Source organism: Cetorhinus maximus, chromosome 12 (genome assembly GCF_964194155.1).
Source record: "Cetorhinus maximus chromosome 12, sCetMax3.hap1.1, whole genome shotgun sequence".
Taxonomy (NCBI): Eukaryota; Metazoa; Chordata; class Chondrichthyes; order Lamniformes; family Cetorhinidae; genus Cetorhinus; species Cetorhinus maximus.
The window spans coordinates 120,432,095-120,460,013 of NC_135890.1; the positions used below are offsets into that span (position 1 = coordinate 120,432,095).

The window sequence follows — 27,919 nt, forward strand, 5'->3', positions numbered from 1 at the left end:
CGTGGGGCTGCGCTCACTGAAGGCACAGAGCTGATGTGAAAAGTTAAAGAATCGAAAAATAAGGAAAACATGTTCCCTCGTGTGACTCTTGTCACATGAACAGGGACACCTGAGAAATGAGTTTTAAAAATGTTTATAAGACCTAGGAGCAGAAATTAGGCCATTCGGCCCATCGAGTCTGCTCCGCCATTCAATCATGGCTGATAAGTTTCTCAACCCCATTCTCCCGCCTTCTCCCCGTAACCTTTGATCCCCTTACCAATCAAGAACCTATCTATCTCGCTCTTAAATACACTCAATGACCTGGCCTCCACAGCCTTCTGTGGCAATGAATTCCATAGATTCACCACTCTCTGGCTAAAGAAGTTTCTCCTCATCTCTGCTCTAAAAGGTCTTCCCTTTACTCTGAGGCTGTGCCCTCGGGTCCTAGTCTCTCCTACTAATGGAAACATCTTCTCCACGTCCACTCTATCCAGGCCTTTCAGTATTCTGTAAGTTTCAATCAGATCTCCCCTCAGCCTTCTAAACTCTATCGAGTATAGACCCAGAGTCCTCAAACGTTCCTCATATGTTAAGCCTTTCATTCCTGGGATTGTTCTCGTGAACCTCCTCTGGACCCTCTCCAGGGCCAGAACAACCTTCCTGAGATACGGGGCCCAAAATTGCTCACACTATTCTAAATGTGGTCTGACCAGAGCTTAATAAAGCCTCAGCAGCACATCCCTGCTTTTATATTCTAGACCTCTCGAAATAAATGCCAACGTTGCATTTGCCTTCCTAACTACCGACTCCACCTGCAAGTTAACCTTAAGAGAATTCTGGACTAAGACTCCCAAGTCCCTTTGTCGTTTTTATCGTATTTTTTTCAATCATTGTCGGAAACCTCACCCCACCCGTGGATGAGGTTTCGCAAAGAATGCAAAGGCCGCCTGGCCTATTCACCCGCCCGCCGATTGTAAGGTTGGACGGGCAGTGAAAGATTCAATTAAGTTAATTAATGGGCTTGATAGCCTTCTTAATTGCCGGCGAGCACACTGCTGGCTCTCTCGCGCACCCGCTGACCAAAATAACGCTTGAGTGCACGATGATGTCGGGATGCTTGCCCAGCATCATCGCGGACGTGCGTGCCTGCACACCAAGCTGAAAATCCTGCTCCTGGTGTTTATATTCCTCGCTTGCTGTCTGTATTCCCGTTTAAAGTTCCGATGGCTTGGAAAGGTTTTTCCAGGTACCGTTGCATCGCTGGTGGATAAATCCTAAATCTCAACACCATCAGCAGCTTGAGATGGATGCGAATGATTGGCAGGTAGTGATTCCTGAGACTGAGATCCCTGATTGGGATTCATGGGATCGAGATTCCTCCTTCCTGCTGTGTTTCTTATCTCTGATGTGCAGTCCCATCTTGGGCACTAGTCTAATGGGACAGGGAGACAAGGTTCACAAACATCACCCAGCCTCAGACTTCAGTGCAGTCCTGAGGGAGTGCTGCGCTGCCGAGGGTGCCATCTTTCGATGAGATGCTAAACTGAGATACCGTCCACTCTCTCAGAAAGGAAATACAACAACCATTATTTTGAAGAAGAGCAAGGGGGATTCTCCCTTGATTTAGCCCTCAATGGACATCACAACTCACTCTCACAGTTATGAGTTTGAAGCAGCCATCGGGTTTCAAGCCAGAAAAGTCTTTGCTTTCAGACAGCGGTCTGTTTCTGAACTTTCTTGGATTTCCACAGCAGAGTGGAAGAGAGTGGGAAGTCATGTGGTATATTTTACTAATGTAACAGCAGTTTTTGCCTTGGGTAATATTACTGGATTTTTATAGTTAAAAATCTATAAGGGAGCTGTTGCCAGGTAGTTTACTTGAGTGTTTTGACCAAGTGGGTTTTTGGGGTAATGTTTTGTAAAACTGTTCTAACGGTGTAATTTTAATCTTGTGTGCTTAAGTATTTTCTTCTTGTTAGTAAATCTTTTAATTTTAAAATCCTAAAAGTGTTACTGGAATTCTATGCTTCTGGTATCAGTAGTTTTGCCCTTGTTTTCAAAATACAGAAAAAAAGGGTTATGATCAGTAAGACAAGTTTCCCTCTGGGAATTGGCTTGCTCAGCGGTTAACATCAGCTGCGCGCGTAACAATACAAATAATGGAACAATTGAAATTGGGGATGTACAAGATGTCAGAATTGGAAGAATATACACACTGTCCCAAAAGATTCATACGTTTTTAGAATGCTGTAGAACTTTATAGGGTGGGAAAGCGGTGAGGGGAGGGGAGGGTGAAACACGACGAATCTCAACAACTATTGATTGGAAAAGGAATATTCCCATGCCGAGACAACTAATCTTTCTATCTTTAGGTCTTTCTCTGATGCCCTTTGAGCACAACTATCAATTACAGTGAATTATCACTGAATATAGTCTTGATTATTTAATGTGCGCCATCCAATTCTAATCAGGCGGTTAGATTCTGGCTCTGCTCTGATCAGCAGCAAATGTGGGCCACAAACAGTCTCTGATTGGATGAGCAGCGGTCACCAGTGGCAATAAGTGTGCTGGGCAGAGAGAGAGAGGGAGAGGCTGCAGGGCTGGGGTGGGGGTGGGGGGATAGAGAGAGAGAGAGAGGCTGCGGGGCCCGGGGAGAGAGAATGAGGGGCTGCAGGGCCTGGGGAGACAGAATGAGGGGCTGCGGGGCCTGGGGAGAGAGGGAGAGAGAGAGAGGCTGTAGGGCCTGGGGGGAGAGATAGGGAGAGAGAGAGAGCGAGAGCGAGAGCTGAGGAGAGAGGCAGCGGGGCCCAGGGAGAGAGAGAGAGAGAGAGGCTGTAGAGAGAGAGAGAGAGTGAGAGGCTGCGGGGCCTGGAAAGGGAGAGAGTGTGTGTGTGAGAGAGAGGGAGTGAGTGTGTGTGAAGTGGAGGGGGAGGGAGTGGGAGAGGGAGTGAGAGTGTGTGTGTGAGAGAGAGAGAGTGAGGGAGAGAGTGTGTGTGTGAAGTAGAGGGGGAGGGAGAGGGAGTGGGAGAGGGAGTGAGAGTGTGTGGGAGAGGGAGGGGGTGAGTGCCTGTGTGTGTGTGTCTGGCTCACTCCCAGTCTCAGGATTCTCAGTCACCCTCATCCTCACACACACCGACACACACTCTCAGCCACTCTCACAGTGAGTGAGGGGTGAGTGAGTAAACACCCTAAGATTGGGAGTGAGCTGGACACACACACACACACACACACACTCATCCTCTTAGACTCTAATGGTCACTTTTATTAATTAGTCTTTTAAAAAAATGATCAGTTCATTGCTCTGACATTGCTTTAGTTTTGCTCAGCAGGTTGTTTTTTTCCTTTATACTGAACATTTTCTTGAAATTCATGTGTCTTTGCGGAGTCTGCTCATCAGCTTCTTCAATGTGAAACAAATGGAAATGTGGCTCCCCCTCCCCCCCAAGCAGAAAGGTTGGGTCAAGCCTGGTCTAAACGTGATGCCTGATGTGGACAGTGAAGGGATGGAAGAGCACGTCTATATCTTGACATTAGGCAAAGGGGTGCACTTCATTCTTGATGCTTAATTACATTAAATTTCTCTTTATTTCACAGTTAATGAGCCTTTGATAACAACTTACGGCTCCCCTCTGCTTTCCCATGTTCAGGCTGGTGGATTAGACTTCTTACCTGCCTCGGGGGAAGCTGGGGTGAGAGAGAGAAAGGAGTGAAGGAGATGGAGGAGGCTCACGTGCAGCATAAACACTAGAATAGAGCCAATGGGCCGAATGGCCTATCTCGATGTTGTACTCTCCTTGGGCGGAATGCAATGCTGTCCCCTGTGGCGAGATTGGTGGCAGGGCATGCGCTTAATCGGATGGGAGGGTGGTGGGTGAGGACCCCAGTACGTTCCTGCCTCTGTCCTGATTAAATCCAGGGTGGGAAGGTTCCTGCCCCACCGCTAAGGGAGGCCCCAGTGATGGGCAGGGGGGGACTCACCACGCGTGAAGCCTGAGAAGCAAACTCCGTCAGGGTCGTTTGCGGCTTCCATGGGGAAAGACCCTCATTCAAAGGCTCCCAGTGCCTGAGTGAGGGACCCTGCGCTGGGAGAGGGAGTGCCCGCTGAGAGCCACCCCTCTTCACCCTCACTGCCAATCCCCCTGACACCACCCCACAACCCTCCTCCCGCCACCACTCGCCTGTACCTGGGTCCATGGCGATCCTGGACCTCAGGCGGGTGTGGTACCAGCAGCAGCCACAGCCTCTCCTGTGGCGCTGCTGAGCAATGAAGCATTTGTCAGCCTCTGATTGGCCGGCAACTCTCAGTAGGCGGTACTGCTGCCCCTGTGGTCCTTATTCCTGAGGGAGGCCTACTGCGGCCCAGTTAAGAGCCTGATTGGCACTTGATGCATCGGGCCTTCCCAAAAAAGAGGTGATGGGGGGCTCCCACTGGTGGACGAGATCCCTGTTAAATATCGCCCCATGTAACTCAATCTCTCGCTGTTACATAAATTAGAGAGAGAGAGAAAACAGGGTATGAAAGGCCAGTTAGCCTGACATCAATCATTACAAAAGTGTTGGGATCTATTATTGGGAAGTCTTAACAATGCACTTAGAAAATCATAGTCTGATCACACAAAGCCAACATGATTTTACGAAAAGGAAATCGTGTTTGACAAATGTATTAGAGTTTTTTGGGAATGCAACGAGTAGGGTAGATACAGGGGAACCAGTAGATGCAGTATACCTAGATTTCCAAAAGGCATTCAATAAGGTGCCACCCAAAAGGTTAATAGGCGAGATAAGGGCTCATATAATTGGGGTAATATATTAGTCTGGCAGAAGGTTGGTTAACAGACAAGAGGCAAAGAGTGGGCATAATGGGGCATTTTCAAGTTGGCAGGCTGTGACAAGTGGAATGCCACCAGGATCAGTGCTGGGGCCTTGGCTATTTACAATCCATATTACTGACCTGGTTAGAGACAGGGAGCGGAATTTCACACTCCCCTGCTGGCAGGTTTGTAGGCAGGCGCTGGCTGGAAAATTCCTTGCCTGGTCTTCCCACTGGAGCTCTTGCCTGCCCTGACCTCTCTGCAATTTTAGGGTGGAACAGGTGAGGCCTGGGCCGCACCCCCCCACCCCCCCTCAGCCCTTGCTCCAGTTGAGGCCCTTAAGTGGTCAATAATTGTCCCCTTAAGGGCTGTTTCCCATTCAGGCTCACAGAAGGAGTTCAGGGGCAGGAGGAAGCCTGGAAAGTGTCCCTGCCCAGGCCTCGGGCAGGATGGGAGGTGGGGAGGGGGGGAGAGGGGGGGAGGGGGAGGGGGGAGGGGGAGAGGGGGAGGGGGGAGGGGGAGAGGGGGGGGGAGAGAGGTGGGGGAGAGGGGGAGGAGGGGAGGGGGGAGAGGGGGAGGAGGGGAGGGGGAGGAGGGGAGGGGGAGGGGAGGAGGGGAGGGGGAGGGGGGGAGGGGAGGGGGAGGGCGAGGAGGGGAGGGGGAGAGGGGAGGGGAGGGGGGAGAGGGGGAGGGGAGGGGGGAGGGGGAGAGGGGAGAGGGGAGAGGGGGAGGGTGGGGGGAGGGGGAAGGGGGAGGGTGGGGGGAGAGGGAGGGGGGAGAGAGGTGGGGAGGGGGAGAGAGGTGGGGAGGGGGAGAGAGGTGGGGAGGGGGAGAGAGGTGGGGAGGGGGAGAGAGGTGGGGAGGGGGAGAGAGGTGGGGAGGGGGGGGAGAGAGGTGGGGAGGGGGGGAGAGAGGTGGGGAAGGGGGGAGAGGGGGGGAGGGGGGGAAAAGGGGGGAGGGGGAGAGAGGGGCAGAATGGGGGGAGGGGGGAAGGGAGAGGGGGGGAGGGGGGAGGGGGAGGAGGGGGGAGAGGGGGGAGGGGAGGAGGGGGAGGAGGAGGGGAGAGGGGGGGAGGGGGAGGTCTGGTCTGGCCCCTGTGGGTGCCTCCTCACCACCAGCAACCCCCACCCTCCCCTGCCCCGGTCTCTCCACCAACACCCCTACCCCACTCTGCCCACCCCTTCTCCCTACCTGAGAACCCCAAAACTTACCTGGTACTGGACTCCCGAGACTTTGACACTGGGGGGCTGTTTGCAGTCCCAGTCCTGTCCACCGCAGCTTCTGGCACTGGCTGGGACTGAGGAGCTGGCCAGCAGCTCCCTGAGGCCAACCTTCCTCCTCAGTGAGGGGCGGTAGAGGGAAGGCTCTCTAGATTGGTCCCTGGGGTGAAAGGATTGTCCTCTGATGAGGCTGAGTAAATTGGGTCTATATTCCCTGGAGTTTAGAGGAATGAGAGTTGACCTCATTGAAACATACAAGATTGTGAAAGGCTTGATAGGGTGAACACTAAGAGCTTGTTTCACTGGGGGGGCTGGGAATTTAAAACACGGAGGCACAGGATCAGGACAAGGGGTTGATCATTTCGGACAGGAGGAGAAATGTCTTCACTCAAAGAGTTGTGAATCTTTGGAGTTCTCTATCCCAGGGAGTTAGAACCATAGAACCAGAGAAAAGTTACAGCATAGAAAGAGGCTATTCAACCCATTGTGTCTGCACCGACTGCAAAGCAAAACATAACAAGCTAGCCGCCCATTTTAATCCCACCTTCTGGCACTTGTTCTGTAGCCTTACAGGTTACAGCACTTTAGGTGCAGATCCAGGTACCTTTTAAATGAGTTGAGGGTTTCTGCCTCCACCACCCAACCAGGCAGCAAATTCCAGACACCCACTACCCTCTGGACCCAATTTACTCTGGGGGAAGAAATTTTTCCTCATTTCCCTCTAATCCTTCTACCAATCACCTTAAATCTGTGCCCCCTGGTAATTAACCTCTGTTAGGGGGAACAGGTCTTTCCTGTCTACCTTATCTAGGCCCCTCATAATCTTGTATACCTCACTCAGGTCACCCCTCAGCCTCCTCTGTTCTAAGGAAAACAACCCCAGCCTATCCAATCTTTTGCAATTTTCAAGCCCTGGCAACATTCTTGTAAATCTTCCCTCGCCAGAGCAATTATGTCTTTCCTGTAATGTGGTGACCAGAACTGTTCACAAAATCCCAGCTGTGGCCTAACCAGCGTTTTATACAGTTCCAGCAATACATCGCTGCTTTTGTATTCTATACCGTGTCCAATAAAGGAAAGCAAGGAACCCAACACTGAGCCCTGTGGAACTCCACTGGAAACACCTTTCCATTTGCAAAAACATCCATCGACAATTACCCTTTGTTTCCTGTCGCTGAGCCAATTTTGGATCCAACTCGCCACATTCCCCTGCATCCCATGGGCTTTTACTTTTCTGACCAATCTGCCATGAGGGACGTTGTCAAATGCCTTACTAAAATCCATGTAGACAACATCGACTACGCTACCCTCATCAATCCTCCTTGTTCCTTACTCAAAAAATTCAATTAAATTAGGAAGGCACAACCTTCCCCTAACAAAACATGCTGACTATTCCCGATTAATCCATGCCTTTCTAAGTGACTGTATATCCTCTCTCTCAGAACTGAATCTAATAATTTACCCACCACAGAAGTCAGACTGACCGGTCTATAATTATTTGACCTATCCCTCATGCCCTTTTTAAATAATGATACAAGGTTCGCAGACCTCCAATCCTCTGGTACCACGCCTGTATCTAGTGAGAATTGGAAAATGATCATCCAGTATCTCCTCCTAAGCTTCCTTCAACAGCCTGGGATACAATCCATCCAGTCCTGGTGATTTATCCACCTTCAAGGATGTCAGTCCCTCCAGTAGTTCCTCTCTCACTATGCTTATTGTATCTAATATTTCACACTCCTCCTCTTTAACTAGAATGTCTGCATCATCCCTCTCCTTAGTGAAGACGGAGACAAAGTACTCATTGAGAACCCTGCCCACATCATCTGCATCAACGCACAAGTTACCACGTACATCTCTGATCGGCCCTACTCTTTCTTTAGTTATTCTCTTGCTCTTAATGTACCGGTAAAACATCTTTGGGTTTTCTTTGATTTTTACCCGCCAATATTTTTCCATATCCTCTCTTTGCTTTCCTAATGACCTTCTTTACTTCACCCCTGTACTTTCTATCCTCCTCTGGGCTTTCTACAGTATTAACGGCCGAATTTTAAGTCCCACGGTGGGGGCATAAAATCGCGCAAGAAGAAGACTTGGTCGAGTGTCCTGACGTCATCACGCACTCGCACAATATTTCGCTTGGCGGGCGTGCTCTTAAGTCGAGCGCGCCCACCGACAATTAAGAGGGAAATTAAGCCCAATAACAGCGCAATAGTCTCCGCTTTCTCGTGGCCCGTCAAACCTTACAGGTTGGCGGACGGTGAATCGGCCAGGCGGCCTTTGCATTTTTCACCAATCCTCGTCCTAGGGCGGGATGAAATTTCTGTTCTGAAATGAAATAAAAATAAATATCTGTGGACAGCATTATTTTCAGGCGATTGATGGTGCATGGACCGTTTTTTTGCAGATTTTTAAACCTTTAATTTGAGCTTTTTCAGGTCTCCAGCTCCCTTGCCTTCAGGGAGGTTTCTCGCTGGGCTGACCCACACCCACGGAAACCTCATCGCTCGCCCGCCCTCTCCCCGCCCCCACCCCGGCAGCGCTGAGCTTTTCAGCGTGCGTTTCACGCTGGTTGGCCGTTGACTGGTGTGAAATCGAGATCGGGGGGTCCGATTGCGGTAGGGGGCCTGTGTCCTGACTGCTCCCGGGCCCACTGATCCTCCGCTCCTGCCAAAGGCACAATTCAGGCCTCAAGTTTTTGGCGACTGTCATAGATAGCTTTCTTTTTCTGCTTTATCTTACCCTTGTGTGCTTCTGGATAACCAGGGGGCACTAGATTTGGCAGTACCACCCTGTTTCTTTGTGGAGACATGTCTACACTGTGACCATAGAATCTCACTGGCCTGTCACTGATTTCCCTTCAAGTAGCTGGACCCAGTCACCATGTCACCTCCCAGCTTCGTTACATTTGTCTTTCCCCCAATTTAGAACTTTTGCTCCTCTTCTCTCTTTGTCCTTCTCCATAATGATGCTAAATCTAACTGTATTATGGTCACTATCTCCAAAACGGTCACCCACTGCTACTTTGCCCATTTGCCCAGCTTCATTTCCCAAGACTAAATCTAGAATTGCGCCCCCTCTCGTTGGGCTTGTCATGTGCTGGCTAAAAAAAGTTCTCTTGAATGCAGTTCAAGAATTTTTTGCTCTCTGTGCCTATTACACTGTTCATATCCCAGTTGATATTAGGGTAGTTGTGGATGCTCCGTCAATTAATATTTTTAAGGGTGGGGATAGACAGAATTTTGGTCTCCTAGGGAATCAAGGCAGTGGGAGGGAAAATGGAGTTGAAGGTCAAGGTCAGCCATGGTCATATTACATGGTGGAGCAGGATTGATAGGCCGTGTGGTCTTCTCCTGCTTCTATCTCTTGTGTTCTTATATTCATTTTTAACTCCTGGAGACCCCCAGGGCAATCCTCGAGGGTTGGTAACCTAAGCAGGAGTGTTCCTCCAGTCCCCAAAGAGGAAACCTCGGGCTCCCCTGCCCACCCTACCCCATCTACCCCTCACTTTTTCACTGAGTGAGATTCATCTCCTTGTGCCAGGACCGTTACCCCGGTGACTTTAATGGTTGGGCAACTGCTTTTCACTGGTTCTGGCTGTTTCAATCAGTGAGGTTGGGCAAGTGGAGCATTGCAGAGAACCAGCCTTTAAAATCACCTACTGATGCTGGAGTGAGCTGGCCTCTCACTAGGCCACAGAGCTGCCTGGGAGTTAAAATGGAACCAATTAATGTCTTGGTTTAACACAACTTGGTGTTTACCATCAACAAGATGCACTGCAGCAACTCACCAAGGCTCCTTAGACAACACCTTCCAAACCCCATGACCTCTACTATCTAGAAGGACAAGGGCAGCAGACACATGGGAACTCCAGCACCTGGAAGTTCCCCTCCAAGTCACTCACCATCCTGACTTGGAAATGTATCAACGTTCCTTTGCTCTCGCTGGGTCAAAATCCTGGAACTCCCTCCCTAACAGCACTGTGGGTGTACCTACACCACATGGACTGCAGCGGTTCAAGAAGGCAGCTCACCACCACCTTCTCAAGGGCAACTAGGTATTGGCAATAAACTCCAGCCTTGCCAGCGTTATGTTCATGTTATACGCTTGTAAAACATATTAGGAAGATGGACACTTTGCTTTTAAAAGGCAGCACGGGATATGGACAATTTACCTTGACAAAATGGAGCCCAGAGGGGTCCTTTGAGGTTTCTGTATGGACAACAATGAACTCATGTCTGAACATGCCTCTGGAAAGTTATGAAAATGTAGATGTTCTTTTGGAGGACCTTCCATTGACGAGACATTAAGATGCATCAGATCACTTGTGGAGTTAACAGTTACTATTGTCTAACTGTTTACAGAAACTGAAATACAATGGTCACCCTAGACTCAGTGTCAGTAAGCCTGAAAAGCCACAGAGTGTGAATGAACCATTTTTTCATAAGCAGGTGTGAATGGTCACCACTCATTCCCCACTGTGTGGCAATGGTTTATGACCTCAAATCATTTATGTGGCTAATGGGAGTATTGATTTTGTGGTCACATGATGGAAACTGGCTTGAGATTGCAAAAATCTTATTATTCTAAGAACCGGCTAGGACAAAGCAGTCTGGGACAAAGGTCTCCGAGGGAAAACATCTCAATCTAAATGAAAGGAACCCTGAAAAAGTCATCTTAGGCAGAGAAATAGAGCTTTTCTTTTACCCACAAGGTAATGTTTTAACTACATGTTCTCAACCACAGCTTTCAACTGGAAACAGCCAGGAACCTGCTATTCCTTGGAGTACCATTTGTGGGTTGATCCCCAAAGACCTTCAATCTCCATTGTTCTGTCAGCGAACTGAAAAGGGAATGTTCAGGCTTGCAATGGTTCCAATGACCATCTTGAAGAAACAGCCTAATTGTGACTTTTGAACTCTCTTAAAGTGCATGCTACGTGTGTGTGTGTGTGTCTGCATGCATGTGTGTGTCTGCATGTATGTGTGTCTGTATGTATGTGTGTGATTGTATGCATGTGTGTGTCTGTGTGTATGTGTGTGTCTGTATGTATGTGTGTGTCTGAGTGTGTCTGTGTGTGTGTATGTGTGTGTGTGTGCCTGTCTGTATGTGTGTGTCTGTGTGTGTGTCTGTATGTATGTGTGTGTCTGTGTGTATGTGTGTGTGTGTCTGTCTGTATGTGTGTGTCTGTATGTATGTGTGTGCCTGTCTGTCTGTGTGTGTCTGTATGTATGTGTGTATCTGTATGTATGTGTGTGTCTGTATGTCTGTGTGTCTGTATGTGTGTGTGTCTGTATGTATGTGTGTGTCTGTATGTATGTGTGTCTGTGTGTGTGTGTCTGTATGTATGTGTCTGTGTGTGTCTGTATGTGTGTGTGTGTCTGTATGTATGTGTGTGTCTGTATGTATGTGTGTGTCTGTGTGTGTGTGTCTGTGTCTGTATGTATGTGTGTCTGTGTGTGTCTGTATGTGTGTGTGTGTGTCTGTATGTATGAGTGTGTCTGTCTGTATGTGTGTGTGTGTGTGTGTCTGTATGTATGTGTGTCTGTGTGTGTCTGTATGTGTGTGTGTGTCTGTATGTATGTGCGTCTGTATGTGTGTGTGTGTCTGTCTGTGTCTGTGTGTATGTGTGTCTGTCTGTATGTGTATGTCTGTCTGTGTCTGTGTGTATGTGTCTGTGAGTATGAGGAGTTGCTATTTGTTGTGGTTACATTTCGGATGTTGTGCAAAACAACCATTTATCCTTTTTTTTGATTTAACCTTACCAGGAAGCCTGCTGTGTGTCTGTTATTTAAAGTCACTGCACACCAAGGGTTAAAACACTCTTTCTCAAAAATATATCTCCTTGCGGTCAGCCATGAGGTGAAGAAAAAAGGGAGAAATGATCACACGTTTCTCCCCTGTCCGTAGTCCCAGTGATGCCCGCATTCCGTGGAGGATTGGATTTTAAAAAATGAGCATTATTTGAACTATGTAGCCATAGAAAACAAACACATTCTGGCTCAATAATTAACATTATTTCCAACATTTCCCTGGCAATTCCACAACAGATGATGAATATGCCAGAATTGGTGAAAACATTAGCAAAAGACGCAGAAACACACAGCAGGGGGAACGACAGCATGAGTCCCAGTAACATATGTGCAGATTTCCAATGCAGAGATTTCTTCACAGTTCTGCTGCAAAGCCCCGTTCGCCCATTACCCCTGTTCTCACTGGCTCCTTGCTTGGCAACACTTCCATTTTAAAATTCCCACTTTTTTTCAGATGCCTCCATGGCCCTTGCACCCCTGCCCCCTCCCCCCACCACCCCCACCTCCCCCCACCACCCCACCTCCCTCCCCCCTCTCCCCACCTCCCCATCTCCGTAACCTCCACCAGCCTCACAACCCCTCTGAGATCTCTGTGCTTCTCCAATTCTGGCTTCTCGATCACCCCCGATTTTAATCGCTGGCCCATTGTTGGCTGTGGCCTCAGCTGCCTGGGCCCTGAGCTCTAGAATTCCCTCCCTAAACCTCCCTGCCTCTCGAATTTTCTCCCCCTTTAACACATCGATTGAAACCCACCCATCCGACCAAGATTCTGACCGCCTGTTCTGACATTTCCTTATGCAGCCTGGTGTCACATTTTACTTGGTAACAATTCCTGGGAAGTGTGCAAAGCGTTTTGATATTTTGTGCGTTTCTGTGATGGAGTAAGGCCTCCCCTTTGTTGATTTTTAATATGGATTATCTTTATACTTGTGTCAACATGTAACCAGTTGTGAGGTGGACCAACATCCTGAGCTCAGAGTCGGGCAGTAGGAACACAGAGTGTGAAGGACATTGGACAAGTGAGAAGATTTTTGACTAAAGACGTCAACTCTGAGGCTTATATGGAACTTAAAAAAAACATAAAAGATCGGACAAGGATATACACAGACACAGTGTGTCAGGACATGTCACTGGGGGGGTGGCTAACCACCAGACAACCTGATTACAGAAACCGACCTGGATAACGGTCTCTCGGGTTTGTGTGATTGGCTTTCCCCCTGCCTCACCAAGACACAGAAATCACATCCATTGTTGGCCAGGTAGCTGAAGACACTCCCCTGCTGAGGGCAGAAAGGGCCTCTTCTGCACTGTGTGATTCTGTGAAAACTGGGACATGTTGACCAGATCCTGGTAATACTGAGTTTCGTGTCATGGGATATGAGAGTCTGTGTGATTGTGCCTCACTCCAGGGGAGTACTGAGCTGTTTCTCCACAGCTCCCTCATTGAGTGCTCTTACCTGGAGCTACACACCACCTGCCGCACATCCTCCACTGTCAGAGAACTCACAGTTGCTACAAGACGCTGTCAACGCCACATCCGAGATACTGACCCAGACCAGCAAGAGCTCTTGGAGCGTAAGTACGGCTGGGGATGTCTCTCTGGGACCACGTGTCCTCTCCCCCCACACCACCCCCTCACCCAGCCCCTGCTGTATCTTTTCAGTTTACCTTCCGGTTGCCATTTAGCATTTTGCTGTTGCCTTGTTCCCATTAGCATCGTTTTAAAAGTTGTCTTAAAAAGGGAAGAGCTGAAAAACGGGACATTTTGAGGAAATTGTCGAGGCACTGGGACTGTCCCAGCAAAGCCGAGATGTCTAGTCAGGTCACCCTACCCGAGAGGACAGAGAGGCCTCGGTTTAACGTCTCATTGAAAAGTGGCACCTTCGAAAGTGCCTCAGTAATCACAAAATGTGAGACAATGAAAGTATTTGAGATAACAGAAAAAAAAACAAAGAAAGGACATTTTGGAGAGCTATCCAACGAGCCACAAATGGCACATCAACCGATACAACAACTTGCATTTACATAGCACCTTTAATATCGTCAAAACCTCCCAGGGCAGTGTTTGTTGTAATAGGACAAAGTGGTCGGCAGGCCTGGGAAATACTTTATGGTGCCACCACTGTTGGGAGGACTGAATAGCAAACATGGATGTTCCCCAGTCAAAGCGATAGAATCAGCTGTACTTTTGGTGCTCCACTGAGGTATAACTAAATTGTGACAAGGGGCAAGGGGTACGAACAGCTTTATACCATGAAGAAGCCTGTGGATGGAGGCAAAATGTAACTGTGTTCATGAGATCTCCCGGGAAGGAAATCGCTGGCCTCATGAGTATTACTGAGAGTGTGACTGAGCTAAATCGGTGAGCGCCAATTAGGAGAGAGACATGGGCCCAACCTGTGTGGGCTACTATCATACCCCCTGTGGAAGCCAATCCAAGGAGGCCATTGACAATGGTCTGAGGCATATTACAAAATGTTACTTGAAGGGTGAGCATTGAGAAACTGTCTTCGGCTTTATCAGAGGTTTGAGCTTGTGTCACAGTTCCTATGGGGGCTGAGGTTCTTCATCCACTTGAGGTAAATAGGTTCATGCCCGCAATAAAGCAGAGGACAAACAAATGTCAGGTGTACACCATGGTGACAGCTGTAATTCCTTAGGCTAGACAAAGCTTGGTGTCGGGACCAAAATCCAAATGAATCAGGAGGACGAAAACAGAAACAGAAATACCTGGAAAAACTCAGCAGGTCTGGCAGCATCGGCGGAGAAGAGCACAGTTGACGTTTCGAGGACTCGAAACGTCAACTGTGCTCTTCTCCGCCGATGCTGCCAGACCTGCTGAGTTTTTCCAAGTATTTCTGTTTCTGTTTCTGTTTTGGATTTCCAGCATCCGCAGTTTTTTGTTTTTATATTTGAATCAGGAGGACGATGGTTGCCATCTTACGAACTCAAATAACGTTTGACATTATTAATGTGTTTGAAATCATCTATTGCAGCAAAGTGATAATTGGAATAATCTAGCAGTGTGGGTTAAAGCCTCAAGACAACACCAATACTCTATGGTCATTTGCCATTGATGTTGATGCTGCACATTCTATGGAACTATTTATCAATTTGTACTGTCACAAAACAGTTCTAAACAAACATTTGTAGCTTTATCTCAACCCAACACCTCACTTTGCACGTCTCAATTCTCACTGAGGTTTCCTATGTCATCGCAGCAAATGAATTTCAACCCAGCTCAGTGTGACATATTACATTTTGCTAAGAACCATAAGCAGGTTGCATGTTATTTAGAAAATAACAATCTAAATGGGGTCAAGGAGCAAAGGAATTTGGAAGTACAAATATACCCATTGCTAGAAGCTTTAATTCAGGTTAACACGGCCATCAAAAAGTAAACCAAGCACTTGGGTTTATTCCTAGAGGGATTGAGAAGCAAATAAGCTACAACAAACCTGAATCAAAGCTTGGTCAGACCACACTTGGGTTACTGTGCACAATTCTGTTCTCCACATTATAAAAGGATTCGGAAGCATAAGGGGGTGCAAAAGAAAGAGATTTACAAGGATGATATCAGGAATGTGGGGTTATATGTGTCAGCAGAGGATGAACAGGCTGGGTCTCTTTTTTCTTGTGGAGTAAACTATTACAGGCCTTTAAAATTACAAAATGTTTTGATAGAGTAGATACTGAAAGAATGTTTCCTCTTGTGAGGGAGAGGCCGTCAATGTAAGACAGTCACCAAGAAATCCAATAGGGAATTCCGAAGAAACGTCTTTACTTAGTAAGTGGTGCGAATGTGGAAATCACAAGCGCAGGGATGGGTGAGGTGAATAATATCATTAAATTTAAGGGGCTTAAGCTAAGGAGGGAGAAAGGAATAGAGGGTGTTGGAATTAGAGATGAAATTAGATGACGAGGGATGGGAGGAGGCTTGAGTTGAAATGTAAACACCGGACTGGTTGGGCCAAATGGCCTCTTTCTATGCCACTTTTCCAATGTAATCCTATGTAACGACTCCAAGTAAGCTACCCAAAACATGATTTTCAAGCCTAATGGTAAGGGTTCAGTCCGTGACTGATCCGGATCGCCACGGTGACTACAGGTCATGACCTTCAAGAAGTCAATGCAGGGCAGAGTTCCTGACTGTGGATGATGTTGTACATCTTATTGCCCTATCATTGTCAGACAGGACCATCAGAGAATTACACCACTGGTTCATTGAGCATGCCATAACTTGTTAAGGCTTTGATATTTGATTAAATTAAGAAGCATCCTTCATCCATTCCATAAGAGCTTTTAGAAACCTCAATCTCCCCCCATAACAGGTTCGAGGCACTGTGAACCAGCTGGCATTTCCTTGCTCATCAATTTGGTCAAATAAGATTAGAATAGTTTTCATAATGTGCATTGATTAGCTTTGGAATTAAGCCTGATGCAAAATATCCAGTTTGACACACAAGACATACCTTTGAAATGATCTTCATTATCAGAAACCCCGGAGACTGAGAGGAGTTTCACTTATTGGCTCTTGCTCGCTATCGCACATCCTAAAGGGTCAAACGAAAGAGCAATTCATGGAAGAGTGTTCCTACCTGTGAGGTCATACCATGGCAGGGATATAGAATGGCTCGGTCATCCTCTTCCGAGCCTTGGTCTAAGCAATAGCCACTCGCTTTGCCGTTTCGTACCTATCGGATTGAAAGGAAATCCGGTTCAAAGATCAAGCCACACACACATGCCTTATCGAGGGGCCACGAAAGGCCTTCTTGCCAAAGGTCACGACTGTTCTTTTGACAATTCCAGTTTGCTCTCTTTGCACTTTCTAGCAAAAATAACTGTTAGTTTACCCCAGAAATATTCAGCACCTTGTGAGGTTGTGGAAGATAATGCACTTTCTGTGGTGCGGCCCCCTCAAAACAAGGAATGGCTGCAGAGAGTGACATCGAATGTGCAGCACAGAAACAGGCCATTCAGCCCAACTGGTCCATGCTGGTGTTTATTCTCCAATAAGCCCCCTCTTCATCTCACCCTACCAACGTATCCTTCTTTTCCTTTCTCCCTCGTGTGTTTTATCTAGCTTTAATGTATCTACACTATTCACCTCAACCACTCCCTGTGCTAGTCGGTTCTACAGTCTCCCCACTCTTTGGGTAAAGAAGTTTCTCCTGAATTCCCCACTGGAATTCTTCCCGACTGCTTTTCATGGTTCATGGCCCCTTTATTTTGGTCTCCCCCACCAGTTGAAACATCTTCTCTCCTTCTACCTTATCGAACCCCTTCATATTTAAAAAAAAACCCATCAGATCACCCCTCAGCCTTCTCTTTTCCAGTCTGTTCAGCTGTTCCTTAATAAGGTTTTTTGTTTTGCGACTGTGACACCGTTAAAGGACGAAGCTAAGAACTTAGCCAAGGCCTGGAGAAGCTGTTTGTTTCCTTTTAGCCTTACAGTCATTATTAAAGTTTGAGTTTTGGGAGCTGTTGTACGATGGTTGTGACTGGTTAAGGAACAATATCTGAAACATGGGAATATCTGGTTTAGTAGATGAACATAACTATATACGGATATGGAAGATTAGGTGTTACTTAGTCATGAGCTTTCCCCCTCTCGACTCTTAGTCACGTGTCTCTTGCATCATCATGTGGGCGGTACTGTTTCTCCAGTCCCACATATTAACCCTTTCAACCCTGAACAGGCTAATACGACAAGAGCAATTCAGTAACTTCTTCAGATGAACTATTTAATGTAAGATTCCACAGAGGCCTGCCCTGATTCATAGGGATAATGATTTTCTCTTTGACTTGTGACTTATAAAGGGACCAAATTTAACTCTAAGTGGATAGCTATTGAATAAGTTAAAATCTCACCCTTCCAAGCAGATCTGAATTCAATTTCTAGCGTCCCCAATCTGGCCTCAGCTGAGCATTGTGTCCAGTTCTGGGTACCAGACTTTAGGAAGGATGTCGAGGCAGTGGAGAGGTTGCAGAGGAGATTTACTGGAATGGGACCAGGGGTGAGGGACATCAATTTCGATCCGGGAAATGGAGAAACTGGGTCTGTGCTTCTTCGAGCAGGCAAGGTTAAAAGGAGGTTTAATTAAGATTTTCAAAATCATGAAGGGTTTTGATAGAGTGGGTAGAGAGAGACTGTTTCCACTGGAGGATGATTCAGTAGCTTGAGGAGACTGATTCAAGATAATTGGCCAAAGAACCAGAGGGGAGATGAAGAGAAATTATTTTACCCATTTACTTGTTGCGATCTGGAATGTGCTGCCTGAAAGGGCGGTGGAAGTAGATTCAACAGTGATTTTCAAAAGGGAATTGGATAAATATTTGAAAAGGAAAAAAAAAAAATTGCAGGACAACAGGGAAAGAGCAGGGGAGTGGGACTAATTGGATAGATCTTTCAAAGAGCTGGCGTAAGCACGATGGGCTGAATGGCCATCCTTATGCGCTACATCATCCTGTGATGCTCAGCAAAATGGGAATCTCACTTCGGGAAGCTCAGGGTGGGCGATGGGTTTAAGAGGAACTCTCACTGATGCAGCAGAGGGAACTTTACCCTGTGCCTAAACATGCTCTACTCCACCTCCCCACGTTCCCTGACACACTAGGGGCCCCGATTGGAAAACTGTGCTGCTCCACAATGCTGACTTTATTTTTTTTATTCTTCAGTGCCATTAACATTGCTTTTAATGCAGGAGCTGAAATTAGAAGCCAGGCTGAATATATAATGCTTTAAAAGAAAAGGAGATGGAAGCATTTTATAAAAACCATCAGCAAGAACAGCTAAAAAAGTAAAAGCTTTCCTAAGGTTATGTTAAGGACACTAGTCTCTCAGGAAAATGCATTGCTGTTTCAGTTCCCCTTCAGAGAGCCAGTCAACAGATTGCTGCGGTTTTGGAAAATGTGCTTTGTTTACAGATTTACTGCCCACTCACAAAAAGTATTTTTCTTTTTTAAAAGGTTTAAAGCAAAAGTAAGCCTGCTGAGGGCCACCCCCTGCCCTTGCTGCCATGATTCCCAACCTGTGACCCTCCTCCTGCCATCACTCACCCATGCCTGGGCCCCTCGTCAGTCCTGGGCCTCGGGTGGGTGTAGTGCCGGCAGCAGCCACCGCCTCCTCAGCGGCGCTGCTGGGCAATGGAGAGCTCCCGCCCTCTGATTGGCCGGCAGCTCTTGGCGGGTGGGAGTAGTACCAGCGGCAGCCACCGCCTCCTCAGGGGCGCTGCTGGGCAATGGAGAGCTCCCGCCCTCTGATTGGCTGGCAGCTCTTAGCGGGGTGGGAGTAGTACCAGCAGCAGCCACCGCCTCCTCAGTGGCGCTGCTGGGCAATGGAGAGCTCCCGCCCCCTGATTGGCCGGCAGCTCTTAGCGGGTGGGAGTAGTACCAGCAGCAGCCACCGCCTCCTCAGTGGCGCTGGTGGGCAATGGAGAGCTCCCGCCCGCTGATTGGCCAGCAGCTCTTGGCGGGTGGGAGTAGTACCAGCAGCAGCCACCGCCTCCTCAGCGGCGCTGCTGGGCAATGGAGAGCTCCCACCCTCTGATTGGCCGGCAGCTCTTGGCGGGTGGGATTTCTGTCCCTGGGGTCCTTGATCCTGGGGGAGGTCCACCTCTGCCCAGTGAACTTCCTGACGTGGTGGGCCTTCCCGAAAAGGGGCAATGTAGGGTTCTCCAGCTGGCAGGCGAGAGTCCTGTCACCTACATTAAATTCCACCCAGCAAGTCAGGGGTTTACACCTACACACACATCGCCAGGACTCCGCTGAGAATATACTCTCGGAGGAGGGTTATGTTCTGTTTATTTGACAAGTATGCTGGTGAATTCCCAATGGAGAAGGAGTCAGTGGCCCAGCCCTTCCACGTCCCGAGATTACTCAGAGATCACACGAGAAATGGGATTGCCAGGCATTCATCCAGGTCTTTAAACAGGAGACAGTGGATTCGAAGCCTGGGGGCCTGGCACTGGAAGCTGAAGCCATTTTCGGAGCCATTTTCTGCAGTTACCCATGAAAGGGGCAGGATGGGAGGTTTACATCTTTCTAATTTTGTTGAGGAGATGAGCAACATTGAGTGAAGGCAATGGGGTTTGCTTTGAGTGTTCTGCAAATCTCCTGCTATCTGCAAAATCGCTTGAGGATTTATACCAGGCTTCATCTAATCAAAGTGTTTCTTGCTCTGCCTCAAAAGAAGAAATTGCAGTTCACTTAGCTGATTCCGCAGATAAAGGGTTTATCCTGTGAGGAATGGTTGGACACTGTTGGGCCTGTATCCATTGGAGTTTAGAAGAATGAGAGGTGATCTTATTGAAACATATAGGGGACCTTACAGGATACCGGGAGGATATTTCCACTTGTGGGTGAGTCTAGAACCAGGGGGCACAGTTTAAGAATAAGAGGTCTACCTTTTAAGATGTGGATGAGGAGAATTTTTTTTCTCTCAGAGGGTGGTTAGTCTGTGGGACTCTCTTCCCCAGGAAGCAGTAGAGGTTGGGTCACTGAATTTATTCAAGGCTGAGTGAGACAGATTTTTGTTAGACAAGAGAGTCAAGGGTTATGGGGGCAGACAGGAAAGTGGAGTTGAGACCACAACCAGATCAGCCATGATTTTATCGAATGGCAGTGCAGGCTCGAAGGGCTGAATGGCCTACTCCTGCTCCTAAATCCTATGTTCCTATACGGATGCCTCAAAGCAAGTAATTAGGAAAGCTAATAGAATGTTATCATTTATTGCAAGGGGAATTGATTACAAAAGTAGGGAGGTTATGCTTCAGTTGTACAGGGCATTGGTGAGACCACATCTGGAATACTGTGTACAGTACTGGTCTCCTTATTTAAGGAATGATGTAAATGCATTAGAAGCAATTCAGTGAAGGTTAAAGCAAAAAACTGCGGATGCTGGAAATCCAAAACAAAAACAAAAATACCTGGAAAAACTCAGCAGGTCTGGCAGCATCACCCCCACTAGGGCTATCTGTACCTTGCTTGTCCTGCTTTCTACCCTTAATTAGCACATTCCTCAGGTAATATCACCACCTTCAACACCTCTTTGTCCTTTTGTCTGTGACATCTTTTGGTTGTCTCCACCTATCACGGACCCTCTATCCAGCTCTACCTGTACCCCCCCCACCCCCTTAAACCAGCTTATATTTCACCTCTTTTCTATTTTTACTTAGTTCTGTTGAAGAGTAATATGGACTCGAAACATTAACTGTGTTCCTCTCCGCAGATGCTGCCAGACCTGCTGAGTTTTTCTAGGTATTTTTGTTTTTGTTCAGTGAAGGTTTACTAGACTAATACCAGGAATGGTGGGTTATTTTATGAGGAAAGGCTGGACAGATTAGGCTTGCATCTGCTGGAGTTCAGAAGAGTAAGAGGCGACTTGATTGAAACCTTTAAGATCCTGAGGGGTCTAGACAAGGTGGATGTGGAGAGGATGCTTCCTCTTGTGGTAGAACTTAGAACTAGGGGTCACTGTTTAAATATAAGGGGTCGCTCATTTAAGACAGAGATGAGGCAAATTTTTTTCTCTCAGAGGGTCATGAGTCTTTGGAACTCCCTACCTCAAAAGGCGGTGGAAGCAGAGTCTTTGGATATTTTTAAGGCAGCACTAAAGAGATTCTTGATTAACAAGGGGGTGAAAGGTTATCGGGGGTAGGCAGGAATGTGGGGTTGAGGTTACAATCAGATCAGCCATGATCTTATTGAATGGTGGAACAGGCTCGAGGGGCCGAGTGGCCTACACCTGCTCCTAATTCGTATGTTTGTATGTATGCTCGTATGTAAATCAAGACCTCATCTGTTCTCTCAGGTGGATGTAAAAGATCCCATAGCACTTCTTTAAAGAAAAGCAGGGGAGTTATGCCCATTATCCTGGCAAATATTTACTCCTCAGCCAATAGTACCAAGAGAAACAGATTACCTGGTTATGTATCTCATTGCTACTTGTGGGAGCTTGCTGTGCACAAATTGGCTGCTGTGTTTCCTACTTTGCAACAGTGACCACATTTCAGAATTAATCATTGGCTGTGAAGCACTTTGGGATGTCTTGAGGTCAAAAGAGGCATCAGAGAAATTCATGTCCTTTTTGTTTCACTGCACTAATGATCCTTGGCATTCTCTCACTTTGCAGGATGCACACAGTTGTTCAACAAAGAAAACAGATCATCAGAATACCATCCACTACAGGTCAAATGGATGGAATGCAAAAGGATTTTTTTCTTTGCAGTATTATATGATCAAAATAAAGGCACAACATTCTGCCTCGATCTCATGGTAACAGGATGCTGGAATATTAGCAACTGGCCAATCCTCCAGATTAAAGATTTGTCAATCTGCCTGGGACACCTCCACAGGCTTCTCTCAGAATAAAACTGTTCAGACCGACTCGGTGGCTGACTGAGGTGGCTCTCACTGTGCTCCAAGGTTTCCGGGCTGTGGAATGGGAGGTTGTGAGCTCGTGGAGTCTCCAGTTGCAGACACGGTGACTGTAGAGGGGGCAGTGACTGCAGGAGAGAATCAGGGAGGGCACAGTAACGAGAGACTCAATCAGCGTTAATGCAATATGCACTGGATGAGTGGGCAGTGGATTAGGCAGGGGATGCGGACTGATTACTTACCATGTCACTTGTGATTATGCAGAAAAACTGGAAAGAATTAGAGATGTAAAAAGCTTCTACAAAAACCTGCAGATAAACCTCCTCAAGTTAGTGTTCAGCCCTGTTACCGAAGAACGAGATCAGCTGCACCTGCATCTTGTTTCACAAACACTATCTGGAGGAATCATCCAGGGAACGGGGAGTTCAGTTCCCAACAGAAAGAAAGAACTTGCATTTATATAGCACCTTTCATGACCTCAAGATGCCCCAAAGTTCTTTGCAGTCATTGAAATACTATTGAAGTGTGATCACAGTCGTCAAGTAGGAAAACACGGCAGCCAATTTGCACAAAGCAAGCACCCACAAACAGCAAGGTGATAATGCCCAGAATCAGCTGTTCTTATGATGTCGATTGAGGGATAAATACCGGCCAGGACACCGGGGAGAACTCCCCTGCCCTGCTTTGCAACGGTGCAACGTGGTCGTTTACATTCGTTCGAGAGAACGGACAGGGCTTCAGTTTAACATCCCGCCTGAAAGAGGGCAGCTCCGACAGTGCAGCACCCCCGACAGTACAGCACCCCCTCAGTACTGGAGCTGGAGTCCAGGCCTAGATATTGTGCTCGAGTCTCCTGGGGTGGGACTTGAATCTGAAACCACATGAGCATTGCTACCCATTTAATTACCGCTGCCGTCGGGGCAGTTTTAAAATTTTAATTCAGTTATCTGGAAATAAAAAGCTGGCGCCAATTAAAGTCCAAGAATGGGTCAGATTGTGGCCATAAATCCAACTTTGAGAGCAGGTCTTTGAAGAGATCACTTCTCAGCAGCCTCCACTTTCACAGTAGCTCGGTAACAGAGGACAGATTCCTCAATCGCCGCGCTCTTGATGCCACCCACCCCCCCACCAGAAGCTGGTGTGGGTCCCCCTTAGTACCAGGACTAGCTGTTGGAAGCGAGACACTTTCCCCGCATGTGCCTGTCAGGTTTCTCTTTGCTGTGATAGGTTACCTCTCCGTACGTGATGGTGTTGTTGTAGATCCTCATTTCAGGATAGACGTTGTCCCTGTACCACCTGAAGCTACGGCAGTTCAGCCTCTTGCGCAGTGCCACGCGCTCTGAAACATCGCCAAAATCAACCCCTGGATTCTGTGGATGCAAAATGAGAAGAATCATTAGAATCTTACAGCACATGGTGCCTGCGTCGGCTCTGTCTAACTCAGTCTCGTACCCCACCATTTTACCCGTCACCCTGCAAATGAATCCTCTTCAAGTAAATGTCCAATTGGCTTTTGAAAGTTCCTATGGAATCTGAAGGGAGAAAATGTTTTCTCCTTTTTGTCACTTTGTGTAATTGCTACTATCATCTCTGAATAAATTGTACTTTATCAATGAGATATAATGATGCTAATGTGCGAAATGTTTGTTTCATGGGTAAACACTTTTGGTCATTGTGTATAATTGCCCTGTTAACGAACCCGTTGCAATCTCTCACATCATTGTGCAATAAATCTTTTCATACTCTGGGAGATCAGAAATTAATTTTCAATTGTGCTTGTTCTCTAGAGTTAAATTTAAAATAAGATAGAAGGAACACCCATCTGTTAGAGACCTGAGATAAGACCAATATAGGGGTCATCTTCAGCCCCTCCGACCTCCCAATAGGAACCTAGGACTAAGAGGAGGCCACTCAGTCCCTTGGACATGTTCCAAGATTTAGTTAGATTATGGCCGATCTGTATTTTAACTCCATTTAACCATCTGAGTTCCACAACTCTTAATGCCCTTGCCTGACAAAAATCTATTCATCTTAGTTTTGAAATTTTCAATTGACTCCCAGCCCCCAACAGCATAGTTGCTCACGGAGTTCCCGATTTCCACTCCACTTTGTGTGTACAAGTCCTGAATGACCTGGCTCTAAGTTTAAGGTTCTGTGCCCTTGTTCTGAACTCCCCCCAACACAGGAAGAGATAGTTTCTCTCTACCAACCCTATCACATCGCTTAATCTTCGTAAACACCTCAATTAGATCACCCCTTAATCTTCTGTACTCGAGGAAACGGTGTGAGGGGGAGAAGACTCTCACCTGATGGTATTCGATTTTCACCAGATTTGAAGTTGTTGGTGCTGGCACCCCATTTTAACTCACAGATTGACGAGTTCCAGGCTGGGTGACCCCCAACAGCCCTATCATGGTGGCAGTCTGTGAGGGGTCAAAATTACCAGCGAACTGTGACCTCATGAAGGAGACACGCTTCCATAGGTTTCTACCGCTGGAACCATCAAGACTTTTTTCACTCTCATTCAGAGCTCAGCTATGGCTCAGTGGGTAGCACTGTCACCACTGAGAGGTCACCATGGGTTCAAGTTTCATTCCAGAGGCCTCAACGCATAACTCAACGCTGACCCACCCAGTGCAGTGCTGAGGGAGTGCTGCAGTGTCGGAATTGCCATCCCTCAGGTGAGACGTTAAACTGAGGCCCCACCCACCCTCTCAGTGAATACTCAAGGTTACGCCTTTCAAAAAAGAATCCTGGCCAATATTTAGTCCACAATTTATGACTGGAAAAAAAGACAGATTATCTGGCCATGATCACACTGTTGTTTGCGGGATCTTGCTCTGCAAATATTGGCTGCCACGTTTCCTACATTCCAACATTTCATCGCATCACCGTCTGTCTCCAACTGGCCCATCCCCCCCAGTGACTACACTTGAAAAGTAATGAATTGGCTGTAAGGCAATTCTAAATGGTTCATCTCCCTTTCTTCTGATGGGGTGAAAAGACCAACTTGTCTTTCACGAATTATAGAGGAAACCTTCAATAGATTCTCAGGATATGATTTATATCCAGCCCAAGGGCAGACCTACATCACTGAGTCACGTTCCACACAATGAATTGGAAAGAAGTTGCATCCCATTGGTCCTCAGGATCTAATCTCGCTACACCAGGTATGAAATAATTAGGGTAAAAGGTTTCCTAAATGAAGAAACCCCATGGTTGATTAATGCTTTATTATTCCTCCTTGTATTTCAAAAAGCTCCAAGCAATGGGGAAGATTTCATCCTAGAACTTTACATTGGGGAGAGGAAAGTGGAATGAGAAAGCTGCCACTGCCCATTATACTGCCCCTCCCCAGCCCCCCCGCTGAAGTTCAACACCCACCCCGCTCTCTGCCACCCCACCCTCCCCACACCCCCAACCAGCCCCAGAATTCCAAAGCACAGTTCCATGCTTCTGGGAATTCAGGTGCCACCCAGGTTGCCAACTCTGGTTGGATGTATTCCTGGAGCTTTTGTCACATGACTCCACCTGCCCCACCCCTCACACCCTTGGCCACTTGATATGTCCATCCTCGCAGTGCCCCAGCTTCTCCATGCTGATTAGAAAACAGACTCCCTGTTACTTAATTGGATGATTCTTGGCTCTCAGTTAAATGGTTGTTCTTTCTCCATCTTCAATATTCAAATAACCAATAAAGAATATTGATAACACCCCCCCAAACTCCCCCACCAAACTATCCCACCCCAAACTCATCCACCCTCCCCCCCCCCGAACCTCCCCTCCCCAAACACCTCCCAAACTACCCCATTCCCCCAAACGCCGCCTCCCTCTCAGAGGAAGGTTGACGAAGTTATGGACTCAGGTGGAAGTTGCAATGCCTATCCTATTCTTTCCAGCTGTAGGTCCTGGGAGTCACATGATGGGCCTCTCAGTGACTCAGGACTCTGCCCAACTCAAACTTGGCCTCTTCAGAAGGAAGACAATTATTGCATCATTGTAGGTTCCTGCAATTCCCATACATCACAGTCAGCAGGTCTAACTCCTTACTATCCTGTAGCAACCCTACCCCTTCAAAGAACAACCTTGGCCAAGTGTGTGAACAGGTAACATCGAGACTACCTTTGAACTGGTCAAATTTCATTCCCAGTCTCCCAGGAAGGTAGCTGAATCCCCCTGTATTTTAGTTGGTTCATTGAAGACCAAATATAACCACGTGGGACATTCTTACAGTCCTGGACCCCGTAGCAGCCACCCTCGCGTTAACCTAAGAATGATGTGGCAGTTTCCAATTTACGATATCGGCACAGAGTGTTTTTCCACTTGCTGTGAAAACTGGAATTGCAGATTTCAACAGAAGTGAAAATGAGACACTCAATATCAGATTTACACCCAGCTGAACATCTACCTCACTGTGTGGATTGGAAGACTAATTCTATTTTATATTTGTTCTTTTTGAGTGCGGGACTTTAGTCAGCAAGGCCATAGATTACTGGCCATGGGAAATGAAAAGCATTATTCAGGTCTTCTGAAATTGGGATCAAGACACGAGTTTGGTAACCTGATCTGGAGATGTCTGCAACTGACTGGAGAATGTATATGCATCTCCCAGCTCCTAATAGCTCTCCCAAGCGGCTGCACAACACCCCTATCATCTCTCAAAAACAAAAACAAAAACAAAAACACCAGTGGGGGAGGCTTGCTAGAAACCATTAGTCTGTCAAGATCACATATTAACTGTACAACCCATACTCACATTTATTGGTATATTCCATGCCATGTAGACGTGTGACTTGAAGTCATCCATCCAGACCTCGGCAGCTCGCAGTGCATTCCGCTTTGCGTAGTAGTCAATGTCATTGTTGTACGGCTTCTTTGTGCGTTCGATGTGGGCCACTCTCGAGCACGGTAGGACCTCCATGCTGCCTCCGCACTGCCAGACCTGTGTATTCAGAAGTGAGTTTGTCAGGGTTATTGGAGCTAAAACCCAGTGCCATCGTTCCATGGCACTGTGCACTAATCATCTCATGACACCAGAAAAGGACCATTGAAAGTTGCCAGCTTTGTTAAAAAAAAACAAGTGATTCTCTTATGACCTTCAGGGTAAGGAAGTCTTTCACCTACGTAGTCTGGCCTACAGGTGACTCCAGTACATAATACCTGGTTGAACCTTAATGGCCTTAGGGCAACAAGGGATGGGCAATAATGGCTGCATTGCCAATGTTGTCCACAACCCAAGAACAAGTGTTATATAAAACTTGGATAATGATGAGAGACAACGCTCACCCCAATTATATACAAAGTGACTGCCTATCAACTAGAGAATGGATAAAATGGGGATGTTCCAACAACAGGAGAAACTTATTTTGTCACGAGTGAGTGAGAAGGGATAAACTAGCTCCCCTCTATTCAGCCTCTTCGGTTGGTCACAACAAAGGTTCAAGTTTCTTTTTCACAAGGATTTGCCTTTTCCAAATCAGAATGTATTTAACTATTTAAGCTGTGAGCAAAAGGAGCCAATCAAACAAGGTCTTCTTAAGTCAAAGAAAGAACAAATTAGATAAGGGGAGTTAGAGTCCCATAAAAAAAGCTAAAAGAATAATGTGGTTAAGTGTCCTTTGATTTCCCTTGAGGCATAGGCTTTAATTGCTGTGGCCAATTTAGGTTAGCTGGCTTCTTGGATGAGGTCACGTATAGAAGATGTTGCAATTATTAG

General features: G+C 47.2%; 1 protein-coding gene across 1 annotated transcript in view; it reads right to left on the bottom strand.

The window, feature by feature from the left end:
- The window catches only part of galnt9 (polypeptide N-acetylgalactosaminyltransferase 9), a 262,098-nt gene that overhangs the window by 48,069 nt on the left and 186,110 nt on the right, over positions 1–27,919 (bottom strand). The window contains exons 7-9 of the mRNA XM_078552894.1: positions 26,960–27,145; positions 23,436–23,573; positions 16,425–16,520 (exon numbers count right to left, since the gene is read on the bottom strand). Coding sequence (XP_078409020.1) covers positions 16,425–16,520; positions 23,436–23,573; positions 26,960–27,145 — 420 coding nt within the window. The remainder of the gene's footprint in view (positions 1–16,424; positions 16,521–23,435; positions 23,574–26,959; positions 27,146–27,919) is intronic.